General features: G+C 43.9%; 3 protein-coding genes across 3 annotated transcripts; all 3 read right to left on the reverse strand.

The window, feature by feature from the left end:
* Window positions 1-3,455: 3,455 nt before the first annotated feature.
* On the reverse strand, window positions 3,456-7,255 carry LOC129591452 (uncharacterized). Its single transcript, XM_055487110.1, has 7 exons — window positions 7,055-7,255; window positions 6,660-6,821; window positions 5,915-6,030; window positions 5,636-5,846; window positions 4,393-4,506; window positions 3,966-4,321; window positions 3,456-3,765 (listed from the first exon to the last, which is right to left on the reverse strand). The coding sequence occupies exons 1-7, from the start codon at window positions 7,253-7,255 to the stop codon at window positions 3,456-3,458; spliced, it is 1,470 nt and encodes a 489-aa protein (XP_055343085.1).
* A 3,774-nt stretch (window positions 7,256-11,029) lies between these two features.
* Window positions 11,030-14,565, reverse strand: LOC129591521 (uncharacterized). Its single transcript, XM_055487191.1, has 7 exons — window positions 14,370-14,565; window positions 14,032-14,190; window positions 13,471-13,583; window positions 13,121-13,400; window positions 12,673-12,786; window positions 12,245-12,606; window positions 11,030-11,403 (listed from the first exon to the last, which is right to left on the reverse strand). Exons 1-7 carry the CDS (start codon window positions 14,562-14,564, stop codon window positions 11,091-11,093), a joined length of 1,536 nt encoding a protein of 511 aa, XP_055343166.1. The 5' UTR covers window position 14,565; the 3' UTR covers window positions 11,030-11,090.
* Window positions 14,566-19,135: 4,570 nt separating this feature from the next.
* Window positions 19,136-20,385, reverse strand: LOC129591453 (N-lysine methyltransferase SMYD2-B-like). The gene is made up of 3 exons (XM_055487111.1): window positions 20,185-20,385; window positions 19,675-19,836; window positions 19,136-19,210 (listed from the first exon to the last, which is right to left on the reverse strand). The coding sequence occupies exons 1-3, from the start codon at window positions 20,383-20,385 to the stop codon at window positions 19,136-19,138; spliced, it is 438 nt and encodes a 145-aa protein (XP_055343086.1).
* Window positions 20,386-22,166: the final 1,781 nt, after the last annotated feature.

Raw genomic sequence — 22,166 nt, forward strand, 5'->3', positions numbered from 1 at the left:
GTCTAAAAGTGCATACAGTCCCGCTGGACGTAACGGGAGCTATCTGTGCTCCAGGAACAGCTGTTAGAGAACCGTCCATCGCAGTACCAACACCATCTCCATACGAGGTCATGTCCACTTCCAGAGTGCAGGTCTCAGTGTACATGTAGACTACCGTGGGTATTACGGCGATACTGTATCAAGGATTTCCATCGGTCGACAGCGTCACACCATTACCCACGGGCGGTGTCTGGATGCTTATGTATTGCAAGGTAAATAATAAAATTATGTGACGCTAGAATCCACCACCGTTTGGGTCACAGGCTCCTCACTCACAGGGGGGTCTCCGCTAACAGGCTGAACGGTCGCAGGCTCCTTAGTCGTAGTTCCCCTTGTCACAGGTATCGTACGCTCGTCAATCGGAGGCCCCTCAGTAACAGCCTCCTCAGTAACACGCTTATAATATCAGTCGAAGGATCAGTAGGCATCTCTTCTGGGGGAACCATTCGCGTGGTGTAACCTGTAACCACGGTGAGCATGCACATGGAGTTCCCAACGGTTTCCGTCAAGGTTGTTGAGAGTGTGAGACAAGGCGGTAAGCACACTGTCGGTGAGCAAATTGTCACGGTCTCGGTAATCCGCCGCCAATGAGTGTTGACGTCACAAGTGGGTAGCGCTGCGTTCGTGGCAGTGCTGGTCGGTGGGGGTTGGATGCATTGACTGCAGTTGCTCTTCGCGGTGTACACGTGCTGCCCGCGCCACGGTACCGGTCCGTCGCCGAACCCCGGAGCGGCGTAGTACGGCGTGGTTGCCGGGGTCCATTGGCGGATGTTCAATGGGGTCTTTGCCGATTGGTGGTTGCCGTAGTAGGCGTTGCCCAACGCCATTCCGGACTGAATTTGATACTCAGCAATGGCGGCCTTTTACCGGGCTGAATTCGATGCGGCTCATAACCTATCTGTACCGCGGCATCACTTGGCCGTGCACGCTCTGTAAAACCATGTACCTGGAGATCATAACTTGGAGCTTCCAAAAGAAGCAAAAACACGATCACAAAACAACCCAAATCTATTGTGCGTAATGTTAGAGGTTTAGGTTGAATTCAAACCGTATATCAATAAATCAGTATAAGAACATAGTTCGCGGCTTAGCGCTCGGTTAAGACAGCAACTGTAAGGTGACCTTACAGTTGCTGTCTTTACCGTGCGCGAACTCTGCTCGTATACTTAGTTATTAAGCAGCGTTACTTTATTAAAATAATTTACACAGGCTTACTGAAGCAAATATAATCAGTATAAAACGAAAGCCGTTAACTGCCGGCAACATTTTGACACGTGCTCCGTGGTGACAGATGTGCAGACTGCAGTATGAAAGAACACCTAGTAGTGTAGATCGTACGGAGCAAGATTTGTTAAGCCGGTCAGTCGCAGTCATGAGTTCCGCCGAAAGCTTTGCATATAGGGGACTCGTATGATATATTGGGGCTTTTAACGGTGCCAGCTTTCAACAAGTACTGTAAATGAAAAGCGAGCTGATGGACGCACGCTAACTGCTCTGCTTCTTGGCCAATCGCAGTCGACAATGCCGAAAATTGTCCACTTATCTCTAATGGTGCGATATTTATCTCGTCAGTTTTGTAATGAGAGACATTTAGAAGCGGGAACGTAAACCGCGAAACTCGAGATATTGTTTATTCAACTTGCAAAACAATCCAGCGGCAAGGAGGAAACACTTGCAAAGCACACGAAACCTTCTGGCCGAAGATCAGTTTGGCGAATGCCCGGGAAAGCAGGTCAAACGGCAAAACAGAGCGACATGTAAAGTCGTTAAAATTACTTGCAGTTGTGATCAGTTAAAGTCCGTAATCATACAGTACTTCTACAATCTTCTACAAACTTCTACAATCTACAATCTTCTACAGTCTTCGCTTGCTCAGTTCAAGTGCGGATCTTATTTTCTGAATATTTTTTGCTGCGAAGACTAGTATCCGGGTTGCTATTTACGTGTGTCAAACTGAGCGCCGGTCTCGGTGACCTTTTGCCCTGCCGTTTGCCTGCTGTACTTCGACCCCCACCAACATGGGATCAAAATCGGCGTCCAAACTGTCTCAACGAACTATTCCTGAACTCTTGGAAAGCTTCAAGGACGAGATTTCAAAGAGCACAACGTCTACTTATAAAAGCCTGAAAGCAGCAATCGACGAATTGTTGCCTCTAATGAGTCGCATGGTCAGCCAAAACATCGAACAGCACAACAGAATTCTGGATTTGGAGCGGGAAGTGCATGAACTGAAGAAGAAACAAATCGCCACTGCGCTGGTTGCCATTCCTCGTGTCCCTGAAAATACCGCAGCAACGGCTACCACTGCCAGAAAGAATGGACCTCCTATCCAGTCAACCGCCTCGAAAACTGGAAAAACCTATGCGCTTGTTGTCTCAGCGGAAAAACCTACACACGATGCCAGCAGTGCAGAAGATGTCGTTGATGAAATTGAAAGAAAGCTGCCCCAGTGCATTCCTAATGCCAGCGAGAGATTCAATATGGAGCATGTTCGCCGTACACAGAATAACAATATCGCCATCCGGTTCAAGAACGAGAATGACAGAGAGGCCGCGCGAGCAGAATTGGACAAGCACAAAAAAGATTTGGGAATAACGGTGATTGAGACTCGTAAGCGCGTACATAATCCTATTCTGTACGTAATGTTCACCCGTTATCCGCGAAAGCATCTCGGAATCAAAGTGTACATACAACACATTTTAATTTTAACACTTGCTGTGGTGATTGATAGGAGCAAAATTAGTTACTTATATTTTATTACTCCTGTAATATCTGTAAGAAAGAATAGAAGTACAGGTACACATGAGCGCTGCACTTGCGGAAAAGTCAGTAAACCCGTCGCAAAGAATGAAATTACAAGTAGTCAAGTAGAAAACCGTAAACCTGAAAACGACCGCCATTCACGGCCGGCAGCATTTTGGCACGTGCCATTATGACAGTACAGTACGGAGGTAAGCATTATGACAATACTACTATACAAAAAAGTAATAACAAGCGAACAGCAAACTATTACAATGCATAACATACAATGGACGACAAAAAGAGGTTGAATTAGACCGGCCAGTGTGCGGTCGCGCCTCATCAACTTCTTTTTGTCGTGCACTGCACTTACATTCGAAAGTCAGCTAGCAGAAATCTGCATTAAAGAGTTTGCGAAACGTACCTGCTGCGGTGCAACTACAAAAATATCTTATTATGCACACGTCACAAATCTCAGTGGTAGTGCTAATGCATAGTACTGCTAAATTCCAGTTCCTCAAAATAAAAATGTCAGCGGAGAGCCACTGCGTTAACTACAGCAAAGAAACAGTCTATCGAAAACAGCCCATTGCTACTTAAATAACCACAACAGATCCTGGCTTCGTCTTGACGGACAAAACACTCCACAGCAATAACGGCGGCCGTGACCATCCACCTCATTTCCTGACGCGCAACATATTGTTAATCTTTCGTGACCGATTGGTTTCGCCGACCACCCAACTGTTAGCGATCTCGGCTTCATAGGATTGCTCTCCGTATACCACCGTCAGGATGTGCAGGCCCGCCTGGCAGTATTCGATAAGCACCTGGAAAGCATCTCTGCACATAGTCTGCAGTTGTTTTTTAGCCGGTCGCGACAGCTTCTTAATCCGATCCTGCACGTGCTTCTCTAATGCGTCAGCAGCGTAAAGTGCGGCCAGCCCCAGCAGCATAGCGCCGAACGGTTCGTATTTGGGATAGATGATTCTAAAAAAGTCCAGTTCAATGCTAAATTATTAAAACGCTGGCAAATTAGGAACTAAAAAATTTTAAGAAACCCCAACACAATCGCACGAAAACCAAACGAAAATGTGAACCAACCATTATTTTTTCCCATTTTCCGAATCCTGCTTGTCACGAGACTCACGACGGCATACAAGTTCGAAATCAATAGGGAAATTATTTACCGCATGCTAGCCACCAGTTGCTGCGTCATCTTCCAGCCGTCCTCAAAGCGGTCCTCTTCAAAGTATTTCTGCGGCAATCTCCAGCCGCAGACCAAACGGAAATGCGCATCCGGCTGAAGGATGCCGGCCGCATCCATCTCCTCACACATCACTAATCTCATGGCTTCGGGCATATTGGGCTGCGTGGGACTGAAGGCCTTGTAGTCCGCTAACCGCTGCTGGTACCGGCGGAATTCCTTCAGGCGTTCGCTGTTGATGGCTCCACATTCCGTACATGCTTCCATCGCCCGACGGTCGCTGGGAATCCGGTTACTACAGCCGGCTGTCACACACTTCAGGAGATTGATTTCCGCGTCCTACGAAAGCGTCAAAAAGTCTGACAGTGATAAAGGCTGAGACTGAACTTTGATGTTCTTCTGCACCGTACATATTCTTCCGTGCATTTCCGGCACGTGCATGGATGTCCGGTACTCTTCTCGAAATCGGTGCGACGCACGTCTCTCGTCGTGAAAGTCTGCTGGCGCATTTCACTGAAGCGTAGCTGGAAAATAAATCGGTGGTTCAATTCAAATACCGAAATACAACTTTGCCGCACAGCCCGTGACCAAGTAAATCCTGATAATTGATCCTAATCCAGATAATTAAATTTCTTAATTAATCTAGCTCTCCTATCCTCAACCGTTGTACTAATCAAATTTCGAGAAAGGACTGCTTATGTATAAGAAAGTAAATCTGATAGTTCTGAGGTTCTCCCGCGCTGGCCCCGCAGGACTTAGAAAAAGGAAAATCAGGTGCAAGATTGCTTAAGATGAAGTCTCAGGTTTGGTGGCTATGAGAACTAACGATATAATTCTATGATTTCTATCAACACTATTTACTAACACTACTCAGCAAGGAATCTAACGGTAACAAGAGCAGGCTTATCCTATCCAAACACGGTCGGGAAACCGCCTTGCATTTAAATAAGTACTGTAGCGATAGAAGTTAATAAATATACCGCCAGTAGGAGCCTTGCTCTTCATTCATTGGTTGTTGTTGTGATATAAATGTAAATCAAAATCCTAATTTCATCAAATTTTTAGCGACAGCATGCCACAGTCACATTCTTCTAGGAATGAGTGTATTCTTGTTGCTGCAGTCTTGCCCCTAATTGCTCCTGGCCCCGGCTTACTTAACTCGCTGAACCCTTGCTCTAAGCACTTGCTAATAGAGTTCTGCTGTGAAGTCTTTGCCAACCAAACTGGCTACTGTCGACCGTTTAGTCGTATTAATTTTGATGCCATTTGGACAAAGAGTTCTGTAGATTATGGCCAAGTACTCGTACGTGTTTGCAAATGAACCCTCACCTCACTCACGACACTTCGAAACCATCCTTGTGCTGGCAACACCCAGTGGCTGTTACCGATTAAACGAGTGTACGAGTACTTAATAATAATATACATTCAGTTACCTAAGGAAGTGATTACTTAATCAATTAATTACTTATTCAATTACTTTACGTACTTTAGTTACTTGTTAACTGGCAATAACCGATTCAGGAAAGCCACACGCGAAATTTTAAAATAAAACACAAGCACTGCTGTAGAGAGTATCGGAAGTCGCAGACAGTAAACTCACATCCTGCAAGCCATTGTATATCGGAATGTCCTCCGTGGCGTGAATGACCATACGGCGGCCCGGAAATTGATAACAACGTTCACATCCCAGCACACCGCCGTCATGTCGTGCTGCGGCGTCAGTGGGTACACGGCAAACCCGTTGGGTGTGTTGCCGCTGACAATGGGTGAATTGAAGATAGTCTGCGTGTTTTTCGCGACAATGCCGTGACAGGCGAGGATATCCAGCATAGTGACCCCTGTTGACGGGTCCATCTCACGCAATCTGTGAAGGACATCAACAGCTGAAAACCACAACGAAGACACAGAGACGAGCGCTTTAGGTCTACGCACTCCATCGTCTGCTGGATGACGTTCTTGTCCTGAACCAAAGGGTGTTGCGGGAGACTGTCCAGAACTTCTCGCGCTGTCCGCAGTCCCTGGCCGGGCACATCGACCCTCACGTTCAACTACAAAACAGCGTTTAATTAAAATGCCGCGCACAGTACGGTCGCATGCGTACCGGAATTTTTTTCCCTACCGGGTAGTAAATTACTTAAAATTTTCTCAAGCAACTGCCATGTACTGATTTACATATATATACATATGTACACTCAAACTCAAATATCCAACAGCCAGAACAACTAAAACAACTCTTCTAGCTCTTCTGAATTGCATCGGGATTTATATCGCAGTTAGGTAAATTGTTAATTTAACAGCAACTTCAGTAGTTGCACTTTTTAAGCGCATTCTCTCTGACTACTGTCCACTTTGGTAACTTAATCGGTCATCAACAGACAATAGTTTGATATTTGAGTGCAATTATATAAATATAAAACTTTACCGGGAAAGAATAAAGTTGTTGACAATAGTGATTTTGGTTGTTTTTTCAATTCTTGATTGTGCAGTATTGGCCGTAGTGGATTGATTGACTGTTATGTCGCTGAGTGAACATAAATAAAAAGTAAATTTGTTATTAATTGCACTAATAAAAATTATGTAAAATTGTGATTATTGTAATTACCGTAACTGTAAAATAAAAATTTGATATGAAACTGTAGTTACTTATAGTTAATTACACTGAGATAACCGAATGTACCGCTATTTTATGGACCATCTTAGTCAACAGTTCCTGCGGAGGCTGAAAACTGTAGACTGTCCCGATGCCCGACGAATGGCTACTCGACTCCATCTTCGTCCCTGCTTCTATCTTCGCCAGCAGGGAACACTCTAATCTATGCTCCAGTTTCCAGTCGGCAGTCTATCAAGTCAATCCAAGACACATTACACAGAAGACATGAGGATAACAATTTCAGTAAAAAACGGCAAATGATATGCGTACATGTCGTTCAATTCATATTATACACTGCATAATACAGTTCTCGGACAAAAAAACTGAATTTATGTGTACGAGGGAACTGTGCAAAGGAACCATATTATTAGGTATGTATGCTACATCAATGGCTTAATACTAACTTATTCTATCACTTTTACCTGACAGGTGACGCTGCAGTAGCGGTGCAGACGACATCCGGTACACGTACGCAAGGGCTCCTTATTGCGGAAGCAGAAAGCGCAGTAAGTCTTGTAGCAGCTGGGCTCCAAGGCCCACACAAAGGGATCACACGCCATGACAACATCCCCACCGGCAAACGAGCGGCGAACATTCTCTGGTACAACATCGCGGCTCCCCATTTCCACAAGCAGATAAGCGCGCGGCAGCAGCAATAATCACAAACTACGATGTGTCGGAATCGCGAAAAAATATACCGCAAATAATCTTTTTATTCTAAGAACGCAGTACTACGCTGTCAATGTTCCCTGGTGCGGCGATTTACGTCGAAATAAATTTATGCACTGTTTTGCAGTAATCGAAAATAAGGGCCGTACGGTCGTGCTGCCTGAGCCGGATAAACAGAAGCGTGGCGCAAATGGGGATTCCGGATTTCGTATTAATATCCGTAATCCGCAGCAGGCTTTATCGCTGGTTTACTTGGTTCATTCCTTGAGGCAACATACTTTTAATAAGTATCACACGTAAGCACAAAACCGAGTCCTATAACAAAATTCATAATATAAACACTTTATTACGAACTATAACAAAATCCATTGTAGCCTTTAGATTGTAAAATATGTGACCTGACGCAGTATGAAACGACACTTCGGTAAAACATTACAGTAACTTCAAGCAGACCAGGCACAGGTGCGTTTGCGTTAGTAAATACTGTCACGCTGTGTGCTTGATGTATGCAGCAGCCGCCCCAGGTGGCTGCCGGTGTAGAATTCATGCATTTCCTTTGGAAATGATCAGTTTGTTGCTTTCCTTTTCCCATATTTCTGTATTTTTCCCCTTTTGGGCCATAAACTCTTCTTTTGTGGGAGACCAGTGCTCTCCCACATCCCGATTTATCTGTTATTTCGAGGGGGTGTTAGACCTTTCTCGTTACAATACTAATTACCTGAGAGAGCACGTTCGACTGTTCTAGAAAAGCGGCGGCTTGCAATGATAATTGCTACCGAGTAGGTCAGTACATCACATAACATGAAACAACTATCCAACACTTTTTGCATCTGAGGTCTCCAAGATTTCAGCGTGCTACGAATTACAGAATTTCAAAACTAGAGAAGACTTCCTTAAAAATGCGGCAGTCCCGCGGCAGATACCGTGGTTGCCTCGTTTTCAAATAAAATTCGTGTTAAATTCTCATTAATTTAATTTTTATGCCACCAAGAGCGCCAAATCTAGTGCCTTAGCCAACTAATGGCTTTTCGGAGTGCACTTCACAACATTAACCTGAAGTATCTAACGGGTCAGGGCAGCAGTATGACTGTGGGCGTGGCCAAACTGTAGGATGACCTCCTTCGCGATGTAACCGTGCAACCATAGGAAGTCCTCCTTGACCATGTGCCAAAAATACGATCTTGGGCGCTGACTTTTTCACCACCTTCCGCAACAAAAGCGCGTTATTACACATCCTAGCAACAGTTTTCAGTCGCCAGCAGCCCTTTTTTCTACGAGCACATTTTTTGATCGAAAAAACGCTTTTGCTCGCTTAGGCGTTGTACAGGCTTGTCTAGCCTTTGAGTTTAGTCCACAAAACACTCTCTTGATTGCATAATTCTAAGCGCTAAAGAAGAAGTTATACCATGTCGGGTAACAAAAATTCTAATTTTTCGAACTTTGTGATTGCATTTAGTATGGTCTGACCTAAACTGCACACCACACCAATTCCTAACAAATTTCAATTTAAAAAGTTATTCAGTTTTTTGTGCGAATTGCTGTCATCATTTTGGCGGACTGGCGATCTTTCTGCTCTGCTGCCACCTGTGGTCAAATCGTTTATTTGAATGACCGCAGCTGGCAATGAAACGGCACGTCCATATGAACGCACTTTCCGCAACGGTTCAGGAATAACAGCCCACTGGCAAGTGCAAAAGCGAGCAGACCGAAATCTTGTGTACGCAGTAAGGACAAGATGAGATAACAAAAGCCGTGAGACAAAGGGAAAGACATAACACTGTTCCGTGAGCGCTCACTACTCACCAGTGGTCATTCTGTGCATACAAGAGCAAACTAACTGTGGCGGCACTGTAGGCGCAAAAATGACAGGTTCGGCGAAAGTGCAGAACAAAGAAAGTTCTCCGCTGAATTCTGAGCAATTTGGCAACTTCAATTCGTAAAATCAATAACTAATTCACAAATCGTAATTAAATTCTTAGATTTGATCAGAATGTAGAAAAATCATTTGCCAACAACTTTAGGGAGGCTTTTTTTGATAACTGTATTCTAACTCTCAACAGAAAAATAAAAGTGACTTCCGGTGGACAAAAATGCAAATTTTAGACGCATTTTAAACTTAAAACAAAAAAACTCTTCTCAGAGTTTTTCCTATTTCAGTAAACCCCACTTCTACGTCGGAGTTTAATTTTTTTGGAATCAATGAAATTTGTTATTACATTTCGAAAATTTGGGTTGAAAAACATCGTTTTTTTCGGCTTTTTTCATACAAACATTTTTTTCTCTCATGAAGGTGTGTAGTATAATCATTCTGGTTGTTATAAATTGTACGGGTTCGGATGTCAACGTTTCGCGCATTGAGCGCAAGCGATTTTGCCACTTAGACCACGAACACGGTATAACTTCTCGTTAAAGTCATTCCTGATTTTATGGCTGAATTAAATGTTTTGCCAACATTGTCACGACTCGTTCCATCGATGCCATCCCTTCCGAAGGTGTTTCTCGCAGAATCGCAACGACCAGTCTAGTAATTTATGATCAGAAAATGCACAAGAAAACTACGCCAAAAACTTTAAAAACCGAGAAAACTTGTGCGACACGATCCGGGAGAATAATACAACGCCGTCCTGTCAACCTGTTGCACCACGCTAAGGTCAATTCAGGATATATATCGAACGTTTCGTACCAAAACAAATGGAGCGTTTTTTCCTTCTTATAGTCACTGTAGTCATCTGTAGACAACCTGTAGACACCCTAAGAAACCTGGTGACTACAAGGAACCTAGGAAGGGCTGCCTGTATACAGCGGTAGGCATCCGTAAACAACCTGTAGGCGGCACACCGACAACTCGCTGACGACTGTCCTGCTGACCGACAACTTGCTGGCGACTTCCTGCTGACCGACGAAATGTTGACCCGACAGTTTGTTGAAACGACAAATCGCTGAACGACTTTTTGTGAACACCGACAACTTGCTGCCGACAATTTGCTGACTTGAGAAACCCAAGAAACCTAAGAAACCTAAGAAAACTAAGAAACCTAAGAAACCTAAGAAACCTAAGAACCCTAAGAAACCTAAGAAATCTAAGAATAAACAACAAAAAGTTAAGGAAACTCAAAAACTAACGTCTCGAACTTGACAGCAAGTTGTCGGTCAGCAGAGAAAGTTTCAACAAAACATCGGTCAACAGCTTAGCCGAAAAGCAAATTGTCGGTCAACAAGTTGTCGGTCAGCGAGTTGTGTAAGTCAGCAACATGTCGGTCAACAAATGGTCGGTCAGCAAATTGTAGGTCGGCGAATTGACGTGCTACCCCTGTAGGCACCGTTGTAGACACGCTGTAATTATACATCCTAAGAAACCAGGTGACTACCGATAGTACTACAGGATGTCTACAGCCTGTATACAGATGTCTACTGTGACTACAAGAAGAGAAAAGACGATTCACTTTTTTCCTTTGGTACGAAGCGTGCCACAAATGTTTCAGGAGCATTGGCCTTGGCGTGCATTACGCATGATCACCGATGTATTATGAAAATTAACTATTATGAATGGTTGATGCAATGAAATCTTTAATCTTCTACAGTACTCACACTCACAAGTTCTACAAATAAACAATAAAAATATCATTCACGAAAAAAAAACAGACAAGGTCGGCCAAATGAACAATATAAACACACATTATTGCTTGTTTTCGAATTAACCATTTGCATAACAACATCCACGCAAAAAAAGTTGAATTAGAATACTGTATACAGCAGACGACGATGGCACCGACAAGCAGTCAAACGTTACTATTTGCGGAGGCGAAGCATCTGCTGGATGCAGAGCAGTTTGGTAACAGCCTGCTTACAATCCGCATCGCCATCCTGGACCTCCTTCGACTGTTTACCGAACAACTTGATCAAAATACCTCGGGCTTCGCTGCAGAAATCCATATTAAGAGCCCACACGGTGGCCGCGGCTACGTCGTGCTTCTGGATGTCCAAGCTCGACATCCGGTCCACTCCAATGTTTAGCATTGGCTTGGGGAGCGCATCAACGACAGACAGTCCGGCTGACATCAGGAGGCGTGCGCGAATTAGTGAATACTCTGGGTATATTTTCCTGCAAGGACAAGTAATAACCATATAGGCAATAACAGCCTCAATAACTTCAAGCGCACTCTCACTACAAAATAGTAAATAATAATAATTCAGCCTTGCAGTATGCTGTACTTGCAGTATTGTTGAGGGACTATTTTTCCGCTAAAGTTTTTAATTGACCTTTGACGGTGTCTGCAAATCTCGATAAGAAGTGATTCCTTGTATTTGCAGACGTTAAGCATTAAAACCTAAAACCTAAACATTAAAGAAATAGCCGTCGTCATTAACTTCTATCGGGGTATAGGGTAAAGTACTCAAACACCGGCAGCATTTCCTTTGAAAAGATCAAGGCAGTCAGTTTGATTGGTTAATGGAGTGTTAATGGGAGTGTCCCGGTACATAGCCTTAAATTCGTGTATATCGACGGGAGCTTTCGGTTTTCGCACACTTTCATACACTTTTTTGGATTGCTTTTTGACAATCTGTAGCCAAATGATTTGCGAACGTCGGCGCGGACTCCGCTTTCGCGCGGAACGTTTGGATGCGGAGTTATTGGTAACAAAATTCCAAAAAGTTTAAATGCATGTCGGCGCAACGAAAGCCTCATTATAGACCGATCTCTTCTTATCGATCTACACCAATTTATTGCTATGTAACAGGTTATTTTCCTGATTTAGTAAAAAAGCCTTACAGCGGTACGTGCGATTTTCACGCCTTTACTAATAAGTCTCACCACCAGCAGAACTGATTTTGGCTCCGAGGGCCGCCTCTGAGCTCCGTTATGCAGAGCGTTGCAATACTGATGTGCTTATTCGCGTATTGAGAATTCCATTTATTTGTTGATTGAGAAATTTGAAATTTACCGTACGCAGGCAGTAACGCAGCCAACCAATTCCACGATCGTTTTCAAGCCCTCCTCCAAGCGGCACTCAACATAATATTTGTTCGGTAATTCCCGGCCGCAGACGTAGCGGAAATGCGCATCGGGCTGCAGGATTCCGGCAGCGTCCATGTCCATACAGACCTGCAAGACCATGGCCGAGTAGGACTCCATCTCCGAGCTGGCCGTAATGGTCTCATACCGCAGCATGAACTGATGAAACTGCGTCAAGCGGTCTCGATTGATGGCACCGCATTCGAAGCAGGCGTGGTGTGCGCGGATATCGCTGGGAATGCGGTTGCTGCAGCCCTCCGTCACGCAGCGTAGCGGATTAATCTCAGCATCCTGCGAAAACATATGGACTAACGTAAATTTACAGGAAAAAACTGAAGATGCTGAGTAGCGGCGTACACATTCTGGCGAGCATCGGCGACAAGTACACGGATGACCGAATTTCTTCTCGAATGCAGCACGTCGCTCCGCTCGTGTCTGGCAAAATGGATCCGGATGCTCATTGTAACGCAGCTGCAAGATATGCTGACATTATAAAGTTAAATGATGCTTGCGTTTTCAAATTCGGCGACCGACACTTCCTCGAACAGACACAATGTCGACCCGTCACAATATCGAGCTACCGTTTAGCTAAACCGTCTCAGTTTTCTTAGGCACTTAGGTTTTCATAAACTCTTTTAAGGTTTCTTCGGTCGACGATTCGTTCGTAAGTCGGCGAAGTGTCGGTAAGCCGTTCAGAAATTTAAGACGTTATTTGTCATAAATTACAAAATATTTATCTCAACGTGTAAGCAATATAATCAGTTCACAGATTATAATTAATTCATGTTGCACGAAGCCGACTCACGTCTCGAAGTCCAGTATACTGCGGAATGTCTTCTGCGGCATGAATAAACAGCCGTCGTCCATGGAAGGTCAGCAACACATTGATGTCCCAGCACACTGGTGTCATCCGCCGCAGCGATGCCTGTGGAAAAACGGCTAAGCCGATCGGTCCGCTGACGCCACAGAACTTCGTATCGTAAATGTATAGAGCGTTATAGTGGAGCAGTCCATAATAGTTCAGAACGTCTGCTGCGGGTACGCCGGTTAACATGGAGTTCTCCGACTCCCACGCCAGCATATCCCTGTAAACAGCACCAACACCTCCGAATTTAGCCGGATATGGCTAAAACACACGGGAAAGACACATCTTACGCTGGCGACATAAGCTGCTCGTATTCTGATTGTGCGGGATTCGCTGGCAGCATGGACAGCAGATCTCTGGCGGATTTGCGACCCATTCCCGGGATATCCATCATCGTGTTCAACTACGTAAAATGGACGAATAGAACACAACAAACAGAAACCAATGCGGGCAAACTAGTTTTCAATTTTCCCTCTCGCAGTTTTTTTAAATTTTTAATTTCGAGATGTGCAAGATTAAGGCTTCAATCCATCGAGGGAAGTTTGGAATACTTAAAGTCTTAAACTTAAACATCTTGATTAAGTTTCTGCTTCTGTTAAAATTTCTCCGATTTTCAGGAATTTATTTGCTTTCTTGGATTTTTCGTCAACTGCGCGCGAAATAGACGGTATTTCATGCATTAATCGTATCAGTTGAGGACCCTGATCATCGTGTATTAGTATTACCGACGCTATCAAACGAAATTCAATTCCACACTGGAGAAGTGTAGGTGCTATCGCTTGATAATTACAGCTTCTAGAATCAACTGTCACACCTTGCCGAAAAAAGCGGAAACTGCATAGCGCACTAACCTTGATTTTGTTGGCGAGCTTGGCGATGAGCTCTTGTGGCACCTCCAGACCATACTGCGAGGAGTGCACGATGATGTCATGCTCCGTGCCATTCGTGCTATCAGTCGCGGTCTTCAGCAGGGTGCATTCCAGTTTATGCTCCAGCTTCCAGTCAGTAGACTATGTACACAAAAACTTTAATCTTCTTCTTGTCGCAGTGAACGTCATCTTCGTGTCGTTCAACAATAACCGCGACCGTCTTAGAAATTTACAGTAATTCCTGGCGCCACTACGTACAGATCGCCCATCTGGCCAAAAAACACGAGTAGCTCAGCAAAGCTACACATGATACATCATACCTGGCAAGTGACGCTGCAGTAACGGTGGAGTCTGCATCTTGAGCACGTGCGCAGTTCCTCGCTCTGCCGCAGACAGTAAGCACAGCGTGCTTGGTATTCGTCGCTCTCCAGCACCCACACGAAGGGCTCACAGCGCAGTACAAGATCCCCCGCCGCGAACGAACGCCTGTCAATGGGCTCCTTCGTTTCCATCATGAATTCACGACGCACTAATATCGCACTGCTAACAATCGCACATCTATTATAGGAGAGTACGAGTCTGAGTCTTTGCTGTGAGAGCATTGAGCAGGTCTGTAGTAAGTACGAAAATGCGTCAGCCGGACTGGACTAGCCCGTACTCTGCAATTCTTAAATCTCAGCCGGCTGCTCTACCAATGCTACCATGTCTGTTGCGCAAGCGGATATAAGTAAGTATACTGGAATATCAAAATGGTTTAATGGCGGAGTTACAGTTTTTACGCAATGCGCTTAAGAATCAACTTCAGAGGATCATTTTCACAGCACTTGAAAATAAAAACGTTTCCTGCTAGCTTATTCCCGAGTTTCTTTATTCCCGTCCTGCAGCATAACCTCGTATTTAACGGTAAAAAATCTGCATGTATTAAATTTTCATCTCGTGCGAAGTCGTCCCAGTGCTATCAGCTAAATGGAGAAGACATTCCCATAGCTGATTCGGCAAAATATCTCGGAATTTACCTTGAGCGTAATCACAAATGGAAGTTACAGTGTGAAAATGTCTCTAGCAGGATGTTAAAACGACTAAGATATCTTAATACATTGTTCCGACGTCGAGACTTGTCGGCGCGTTGCGTATTATATAAAAACGTTGTTCTTCTCGTTTCCGACTATTGTGCATCCGTAACATTTCCAGCCCAGAAAGGTCTAATCGATACTATCGAAAATGTGCAAAGAAGATTTCTTAGGTCGCTTCCTTTCAAATGTCAACCGAGTAATTATGAAACCAGGCTAAAAGAACTTGAAGGGGAACCGATCGTGCGGCGAAATCTCAAACACAGCTTGCAACTGACATAAAAATTTTTGTTCAACCTTATTCCATACGGAGATAAATTATTCCGCAAGGATACTGCGCGTTGTGGTGTTGCAGGTGCGACGCGTCATCGGCAGAAGATGGCTGAACATCCGTGCCCGATAATTCCTGCTGGATCAACGTTTTGCGGCCTGACACTTCCACCTTCGGATAAATCTTTCGCCTATCGGATGGCAAGGATATGGAACGATTTATACCTACCGGCAGAACCCTCCGGGAAACTGACTAAATTTAAAACGGCTTTAAATGATGTTAACTGGAAGACAGTGAAGTCCCTTAAGAAGTTTTATCATACTGATCATGTGCAGTTGTTGGAAATATGAATGAATGTTATTTTTTCTGCCTATCGTTGTTCGATATTTTGTGTTATATTTTTTAATTATGACGAGTCTGCGGCCTCGGATTGGGTCTTACCCAGATTGTGTGCGGACGTTAAACGATTAAACTTAACTTAACTTAGCAGCAAATGGAAAGTTCAAAACGCAATTCAGAAATAAAATGTAGAACTAAAAAGCCCCGCTTTGACGCATACTGCGCAAAATTAGCGCTTCTAATTGTCTTTTCGGACCACTGCTGACGATTTCCGCGCGCTAGTGTTCATGCTGTTCCACAGGACCACGTGGTGGATTGATTTTATTAATCAATTTTGATACACGAAGTCGCGAACCGGACGATAAAAGCCGGAGAAACGACTCCCGCAAGGCTAAGTGCTACTGACTGGAGAGTACAAATCTGAAGAGCCCACATATTCAAGCCGGACTCTGGTAGAACATCAATTTCGTACCGAAATCTGTGGCCAGAATGGACCCTATTGGCCAGCAATGGTCGCAGGAACACACCTGTACAAAAGCGGCAAGTTGAGCCGGTTACCTTAAAAAAAGTTTTTTAAGCAGGCAACCCGGGTATAAAAGGCACAGTTGTCTCGGAGTGGCGTCTACGCTGCATAGAGAAAACACGGCGGAAACAACAACTCCTCAAACAAATCGCTTTTATTTCATTGAAATAAATGCTATAATCACATCAAAACACAAATCTAATGAAAGGGCACGAAATCATCAGAAGGCTAAAGGAATCGATGTTGTCGATTCCGATGCTGGCACTCGACTGGACTGGATGGAGCACGCGGTGGATCTGCGTGTGTAATTGCCAATGGCGAGCCGATGGTGAGGCGAATGTGCCGGTCTCATCTCATTGAGCCATCGCTCAATCCTGTGCTTTATGCACGGCACTCTGACAGTTGTACAGTAGTGTTGCACGGGTGTAAGTGACGGGATGACTGTCTCACCTTGACCACGGTCTACGGTAATGGAGAATTTGAAATGCATGAATATTACGCTTTATTACAGTATAATAGAGGACATACATTTTAAAACATCACTGACAACGATGTCACCCACCGTATTTTTCACTGCATAAATAGTGCTTAACATTGTCGTCTATAGATGTTCTGGATTAATAATATCCTACAATATATATTCTAAGCCAACACTTATAGGCAAAGGGTTTAATCGGGAAACAAGTATGTGCAAGGTCAATCAGAAGCACTGCTCTGAAAATGTAAAATCCACATTCCACTGGTTAGTACCGTACATATTCTTCTGTGCATCTCCGACATGTGCACGGATATCCGAAAGTCTTCTCAAAACCGCTTCGTCGTTCGGCTCTTGTCATGGAAAACGGCTGTGATGCAAAACCACTAAATCGCAACTGAAAAAAAACCGTACTTTGTTCCACCATGAAGTAAATGCACACTGCAAAGGTAAAATAATTTAATGCCGCCTTGACATAAATAGTTAATGTCAATTGTCATGTGACCTATTTTAGTCATTTTCATGGTAAACGCATCAGCTGGTGAGCAATCTGCAATTTTTTTAAAACTCAGAAGTTAGAAACTGTGGCGTAGTGCAGTGGCACTTGTGCCACGAGAATGTGTTGTCCTTTAGCGACCTCTGTGACTGTGTGTTGTCCGTCTAGCATGGCAACTGCGAATAGCAGTATGCCCTTGTTTTCTTGTTGACAACAATCTGTTGGTTTTGTGCGCCCTCAGTGGTGGTTCATAATAAATGTATTATGCCGCCACCTCAAGTCGTGACAGAAACGCTAAGAGCAGATATATTGGCAACGACCAAACTACTCGAATGTCCAGTAAATTTTATAGCTTCGCTCACTTCTCACTCGTTTGATTGCACCAAAAGCAAAATAATAAAAAAGCAAAAATAAAGCATACAAGGAAGTGGAAAACCGGGTTTGCCCACAGCTCGGTATATGGTCCTACGTCTTCGTACAGTGGCTCACTGTTTGGTATTTACGAATAGCTGTCGATTTACCCTGCTTACCAGAATCTCACTTTAGGAAAATGTAGTGTACGTAGTAATAAAATTCGTACACATTCAAGAGAACTTTTGCTTCTGCGCGCTCCCCAACACTAGGATCAACTGTTTTATGATATTCTTCTACCAAATGTTATGTTCGTTTACGTAGCAAGAAATCCGCTGGTGTGCGCAACATCTGATTGGAAAGCTAAATGCGAGATAAAATTTCAAAAAGTTTAAAAGCATCCACGGACCACGTGTACCAGTAGTCTCACTATGTACCAATTTTCTTTAGGTTTCGCAGGCTAACGCACTCAGCCATGAAGATCGTTCTCAAACCGATTAAGATTAAGGTCTGCAAAATGATTTCCAAATTCTAAAACAAACTGTGAAATTTCGAATATTCGTTCTAAGACTATGAAATATAGTGAATCGAAACTGTTCGAAATATAGTGAATCGAATTTATGGAATTTTGTAATTTGTGGATCCCGCCTTACGGCTTTTCTTGTGCCTGCTATTGTACTTTCCAGTATGTTGCCTTTTTTTTAAGTTTATATTATTTCGGTTTCTAAGAGGTCAAAAATCTGCACAGCAGACTGTTTTCATAATATTGCATCGCATCAAAAACCAGTCATACAAAAGCGTCTTTACTACATCGGTAGACGAAGTAGTACAATTTGATCATCGTATTGTTTTGTGTATTGTGACTGGCTGCTGCCGAATAAAATCATTACAAGTATCGTTAGATGTTATTGACATGCTATGCGGAAGTCGCACCGCGGCAACCGCACTAGATGACCAAACCTACTCAATCGGTAGAGTGGGAATATGCTCTGGACTCCGTAAGTGGTATTACTGCCTACTTCCGCTAGGTACGAGCGGATTGCTGTGCTTAACGAAAGTTACCGAAACCAAACACTCAGGAACTTCCCAAATGTTTAATCACCAAACTGAACGAACGAACAAACAGAACAGAACGAGATATGAACTTCCTTCTAACCTAGAGTCACACGACCTTTCAGCTAGAAACAAGCTCACAGATTTAGTTGAAGTTAGAAACTTCAGACTGATTCGTTAAACCAGAATCATGGATGGAATTAGCGATGAAATGCAGCAAGTCATACGTAACGGAACAGACAACACGTACGTAATACGCGCAACTACGCATAGCGCGTTATTATACTAAGCACCTAGAAACGAAGCGAGTTAACTTACATCCTTCCATCCGGTGAACACCGGAATATCTTCCGTGGCAAGAACGACCATACGGCGCTTTCGACAGATAATGACCACATTAACATCCCAGCAAACCGGCGTCATGTGCCTCTGCGGTACCACCGGATACACCGCGAGCACAGCCTCCCAAGGTGCACTGCTGATGGACGGACAACTCAAGCCCTGCGCATTACGGGCCACAACGGCTTGGTAAGTCAGGATAGCCGCCATGGCGATCCCGGATTGCGGTTCCACAGTTGGCAATCTGCAAAAAGAAATTTCCAAGAACATCTAGACCGATGAGTGTCAAAAAAGCACGAACGATTGCAGTCTTTGTATTATGCGTGGGTCTTGTCGAAAGGAATCTTGCGGTAGCATATCTACCAGCTGCTGCGCTGAACGCTGTCCCTGGCCGGGGATTTTGACCATCGCGTTTAATTTCGTAAAAATTATCAAGTCACATATTTGAATATGTACAAAGGAATTACAGTGATAAACCAATTATACGTTGTCAGGTTGTTAAAAGTTTTTAACAATTTTCTTGCAGTTTTCATAGCCAAGGGCGGTGGACTCGATGTCAAAAAGCAAGTGGCCAAGCCCAAAACAATGATTGGAACTTGGGTAACTGTTCATAGTAATAATATTTTTAATAATATTTAATTAATGCAAACGATGCTAAATAAGTTACAATAAACTGCAATATAACGCATTTAAATCGGCAGAATTTACCTTGACTTTGTTGGCCATCTTGATAACCAACTCCGAAGGGATGTTCTCGTTGCAGTCTATTCCGCAGCGGTCCATCACGCGCAGTACCTCCGTCTTCGTTTTCGCATCCATCTTCGCCAGAATAGCGCACTCTAGTTTATGCTCCAATTTCCAGTCGGCAGTCTATCGTGGCGGTCCAAGAATTACACCGACGAATTATAAAAATTGCAAAAAATATGGCCACGGCTCTATAGCAGCATAGCGCGTTATAGAAGCATTGGTTGCTTAATTTTTTAAAAACTGAGAAAGCCGAAGACACCAGTTCAAGAAACTTACATTACTGAATTATGGTATATTGCTGAAGCCTGAAAGCAAGTTGTTGAAGCATGTTACTGAAAGTAGTGGAAGACACCAGCCTGAGAAACGTACGCCGGCATGAGTTCGGCAAAATATTTTAACCAATTGTGTGCAGTGTTCATTCAGGAGTGACCTGCAGAGAACCCAGCTGCGGTATTCGCGAGTTATTTTTACCTGACAAGTGACATTGCAGTAGCGGTGCACACGGCACCCGGAACATGTCCGGAGAGATTCGCTCCGGCGCAAACAAAGTGCACAATGGGTTTTGTAGGCACTGGATTCCAGTGTCCACACGAAGGGATCACACGCCATGACAACATCTCCAGCGGCGAACGAACGCCGATCTGCCAGTGATGGACCGCCGCGGCTCCCCATTTCGACGGTTATCGAGCTCTAATTTTTGCAGATCAAAATCGGAGAGGAACTCTTTACGGAAATCCACTCTATAGTGACGGCGCAACACTATTACGCTGTCACAACGTTTCCTCAAAAAGGCAATGTAAGCGCTACAGCAAATTGGAGTAATTTAGTCAAAATGAAGGTAGCAGAACACTTCGAAAATAAACTGCAAACAAGGTGCCAGCACTGTATGTAGCACACTAAGTACTGCTGTAGTCTGAGTCAAGAGATTGTAAGAGACTGACAAGGGATGGAATGCGGTTCTCAGAGCTGGTAAAATATAGATCCGGGTGGGCGTTCTGCTAACCCGGAAATAATAATCTCGACCTCATGACCTTTACTGCTCTGAAAAAGAAAAATCTTAAGCAGATGGTAGCCACAATCTAGCGGCCGGAAAAAATTTCGCATTTATTTTCGACCGATCAAAACGAGGAGACGGCCTGAAAGAAGATGTAAAGTTAGTACTGGCTTTCCGGTGTAAAGCAGCATAATGTCAGCATAACAAACAATACTGTACTTAAATGATGCCACGGTTCGTATTGTTATGATTTTGCGTTTTGAGCCACGTAAAAGTTGGGTGTTCCAAGTTTAAAGCACCGTATACTGTTGCACAGTTTATTTAGTGTGTAATGTGAGGTATGCATTTGTAACTTTTCTTATTATATGTACTGAAAAACCTGAAATCCGCCTGGAAGTGTTCTTTATACTGCATGTAAATTATACTCGTAGTTATCAGTTTTAACCATTTTTCCGCAAACCAACTTGGACAGCTTCACGAGGCGCATACCCCAACTCTTGATTCTCTGACATACCTGTGCTTGGTATCGTTAGAATCCTCAGAAATTAATCAACATTTTTGCAAAATTAACTTTTCCCCAGCTAAAGAACTGGGGTTCAAAGATCCCGGAGAAACCAACGCACACATGATGGCTGACTTCGATCAGAACGTCAGCATACGCCATACGCATTTGTGCGCAGAATCTGCGACGTCAGACTGCAAATCTGTCGATTCTGTATTGTGTTTATCTCGATAGCTATCACCTTTTTTGCCCTATCGCGCGCCAGCGTCCAGTGTTGCATTGATTCCGATGCAGCCAGTCGATGCCAGTACGCGCAATGGGGTGAAAAGGTGCGATAGCTATCGACAAACACTGCTTTGTATTGCCCATAAAAGACGGTTGCGTAAGCACGCATCCGTAAATGGACGCCGTAGATCGTATTGCGGTCTGAACAGCGTCTGCTGAAATTCTGATCGAAATCGACCATTTTGTATGAGTTGGTTTCTCAGAGATCTCTGAATCCCAGTTCTTTAGCTGGGGAAAAGTCAATTTTGCAAAATATTGCTTAATTTCTGAGGATTCTAACGATACCAACTACAGGTTGATTAGAGAATCAAGAGTTGGGGTATGCGCCTCGTCAGTTGATTACAAGGATTACAAATGGCGTACCAAACTTAAAACTAAGTTTCACCTATTTTGCATCTCCGTCCACAAACACATTTCAGCACTCCCATTGCCGTTGCTGTAGGAGTACGAGAGGAATGAATGAACCTCGTATAATCGTATTCATTCCTCCCGTACTTCTAGAGCAACGGCAGTGCTAGCACAGATATTTTTACTGACATCGGCGATGAAAAATTCAGGAAAATGACCCGGTACATAGCGTCAAAAATGGGATACATACACTAAAACTTTGGCTTTCGCGCACTCCGAATCACTTTTTTTGTAATAGTTTTGGTCATTCATTCTAAAGCTAAA

Source organism: Paramacrobiotus metropolitanus, unplaced genomic scaffold (assembly GCF_019649055.1).
Source record: "Paramacrobiotus metropolitanus isolate TYO unplaced genomic scaffold, Prichtersi_v1.0 Parri_scaffold0000046, whole genome shotgun sequence".
NCBI lineage: Eukaryota > Metazoa > Tardigrada > Eutardigrada > Parachela > Macrobiotidae > Paramacrobiotus > Paramacrobiotus metropolitanus.

What these genes read in the sequence shown, in the direction of transcription:
- LOC129591452 (XM_055487110.1), bottom strand. Translation starts at nt 7,255, where the DNA reads ATGGGGAGCCGCGATGTTGTACCAGAGAATGTTCGCCGCTCGTTTGCC. An exon ending in TTATCAATTTCCGGGCCGCC is followed by an intron (nt 4,507 to 5,635) that starts GTATGGTCATTC and finishes TTTATTTTCCAG; the next exon opens with CTACGCTTCAGTGAAATGCG. An exon ending in GGAAATGCACGGAAGAATAT is followed by an intron (nt 4,322 to 4,392) that starts GTACGGTGCAGA and finishes ACGCTTTCGTAG; the next exon opens with GACGCGGAAATCAATCTCCT.
- LOC129591521 (XM_055487191.1), bottom strand. Translation starts at nt 14,564, where the DNA reads ATGATGGAAACGAAGGAGCCCATTGACAGGCGTTCGTTCGCGGCGGGG. An exon ending in AGCTCGCCAACAAAATCAAG is followed by an intron (nt 13,584 to 14,031) that starts GTTAGTGCGCTA and finishes CATTTTACGTAG; the next exon opens with TTGAACACGATGATGGATAT. An exon ending in AGTATACTGGACTTCGAGAC is followed by an intron (nt 12,787 to 13,120) that starts GTGAGTCGGCTT and finishes CATATCTTGCAG; the next exon opens with CTGCGTTACAATGAGCATCC.
- LOC129591453 (XM_055487111.1), bottom strand. Translation starts at nt 20,385, where the DNA reads ATGGGGAGCCGCGGCGGTCCATCACTGGCAGATCGGCGTTCGTTCGCC. An exon ending in ACTGCAATGTCACTTGTCAG is followed by an intron (nt 19,837 to 20,184) that starts GTAAAAATAACT and finishes CCGCCACGATAG; the next exon opens with ACTGCCGACTGGAAATTGGA. An exon ending in AGATGGCCAACAAAGTCAAG is followed by an intron (nt 19,211 to 19,674) that starts GTAAATTCTGCC and finishes TTCTTTTTGCAG; the next exon opens with ATTGCCAACTGTGGAACCGC.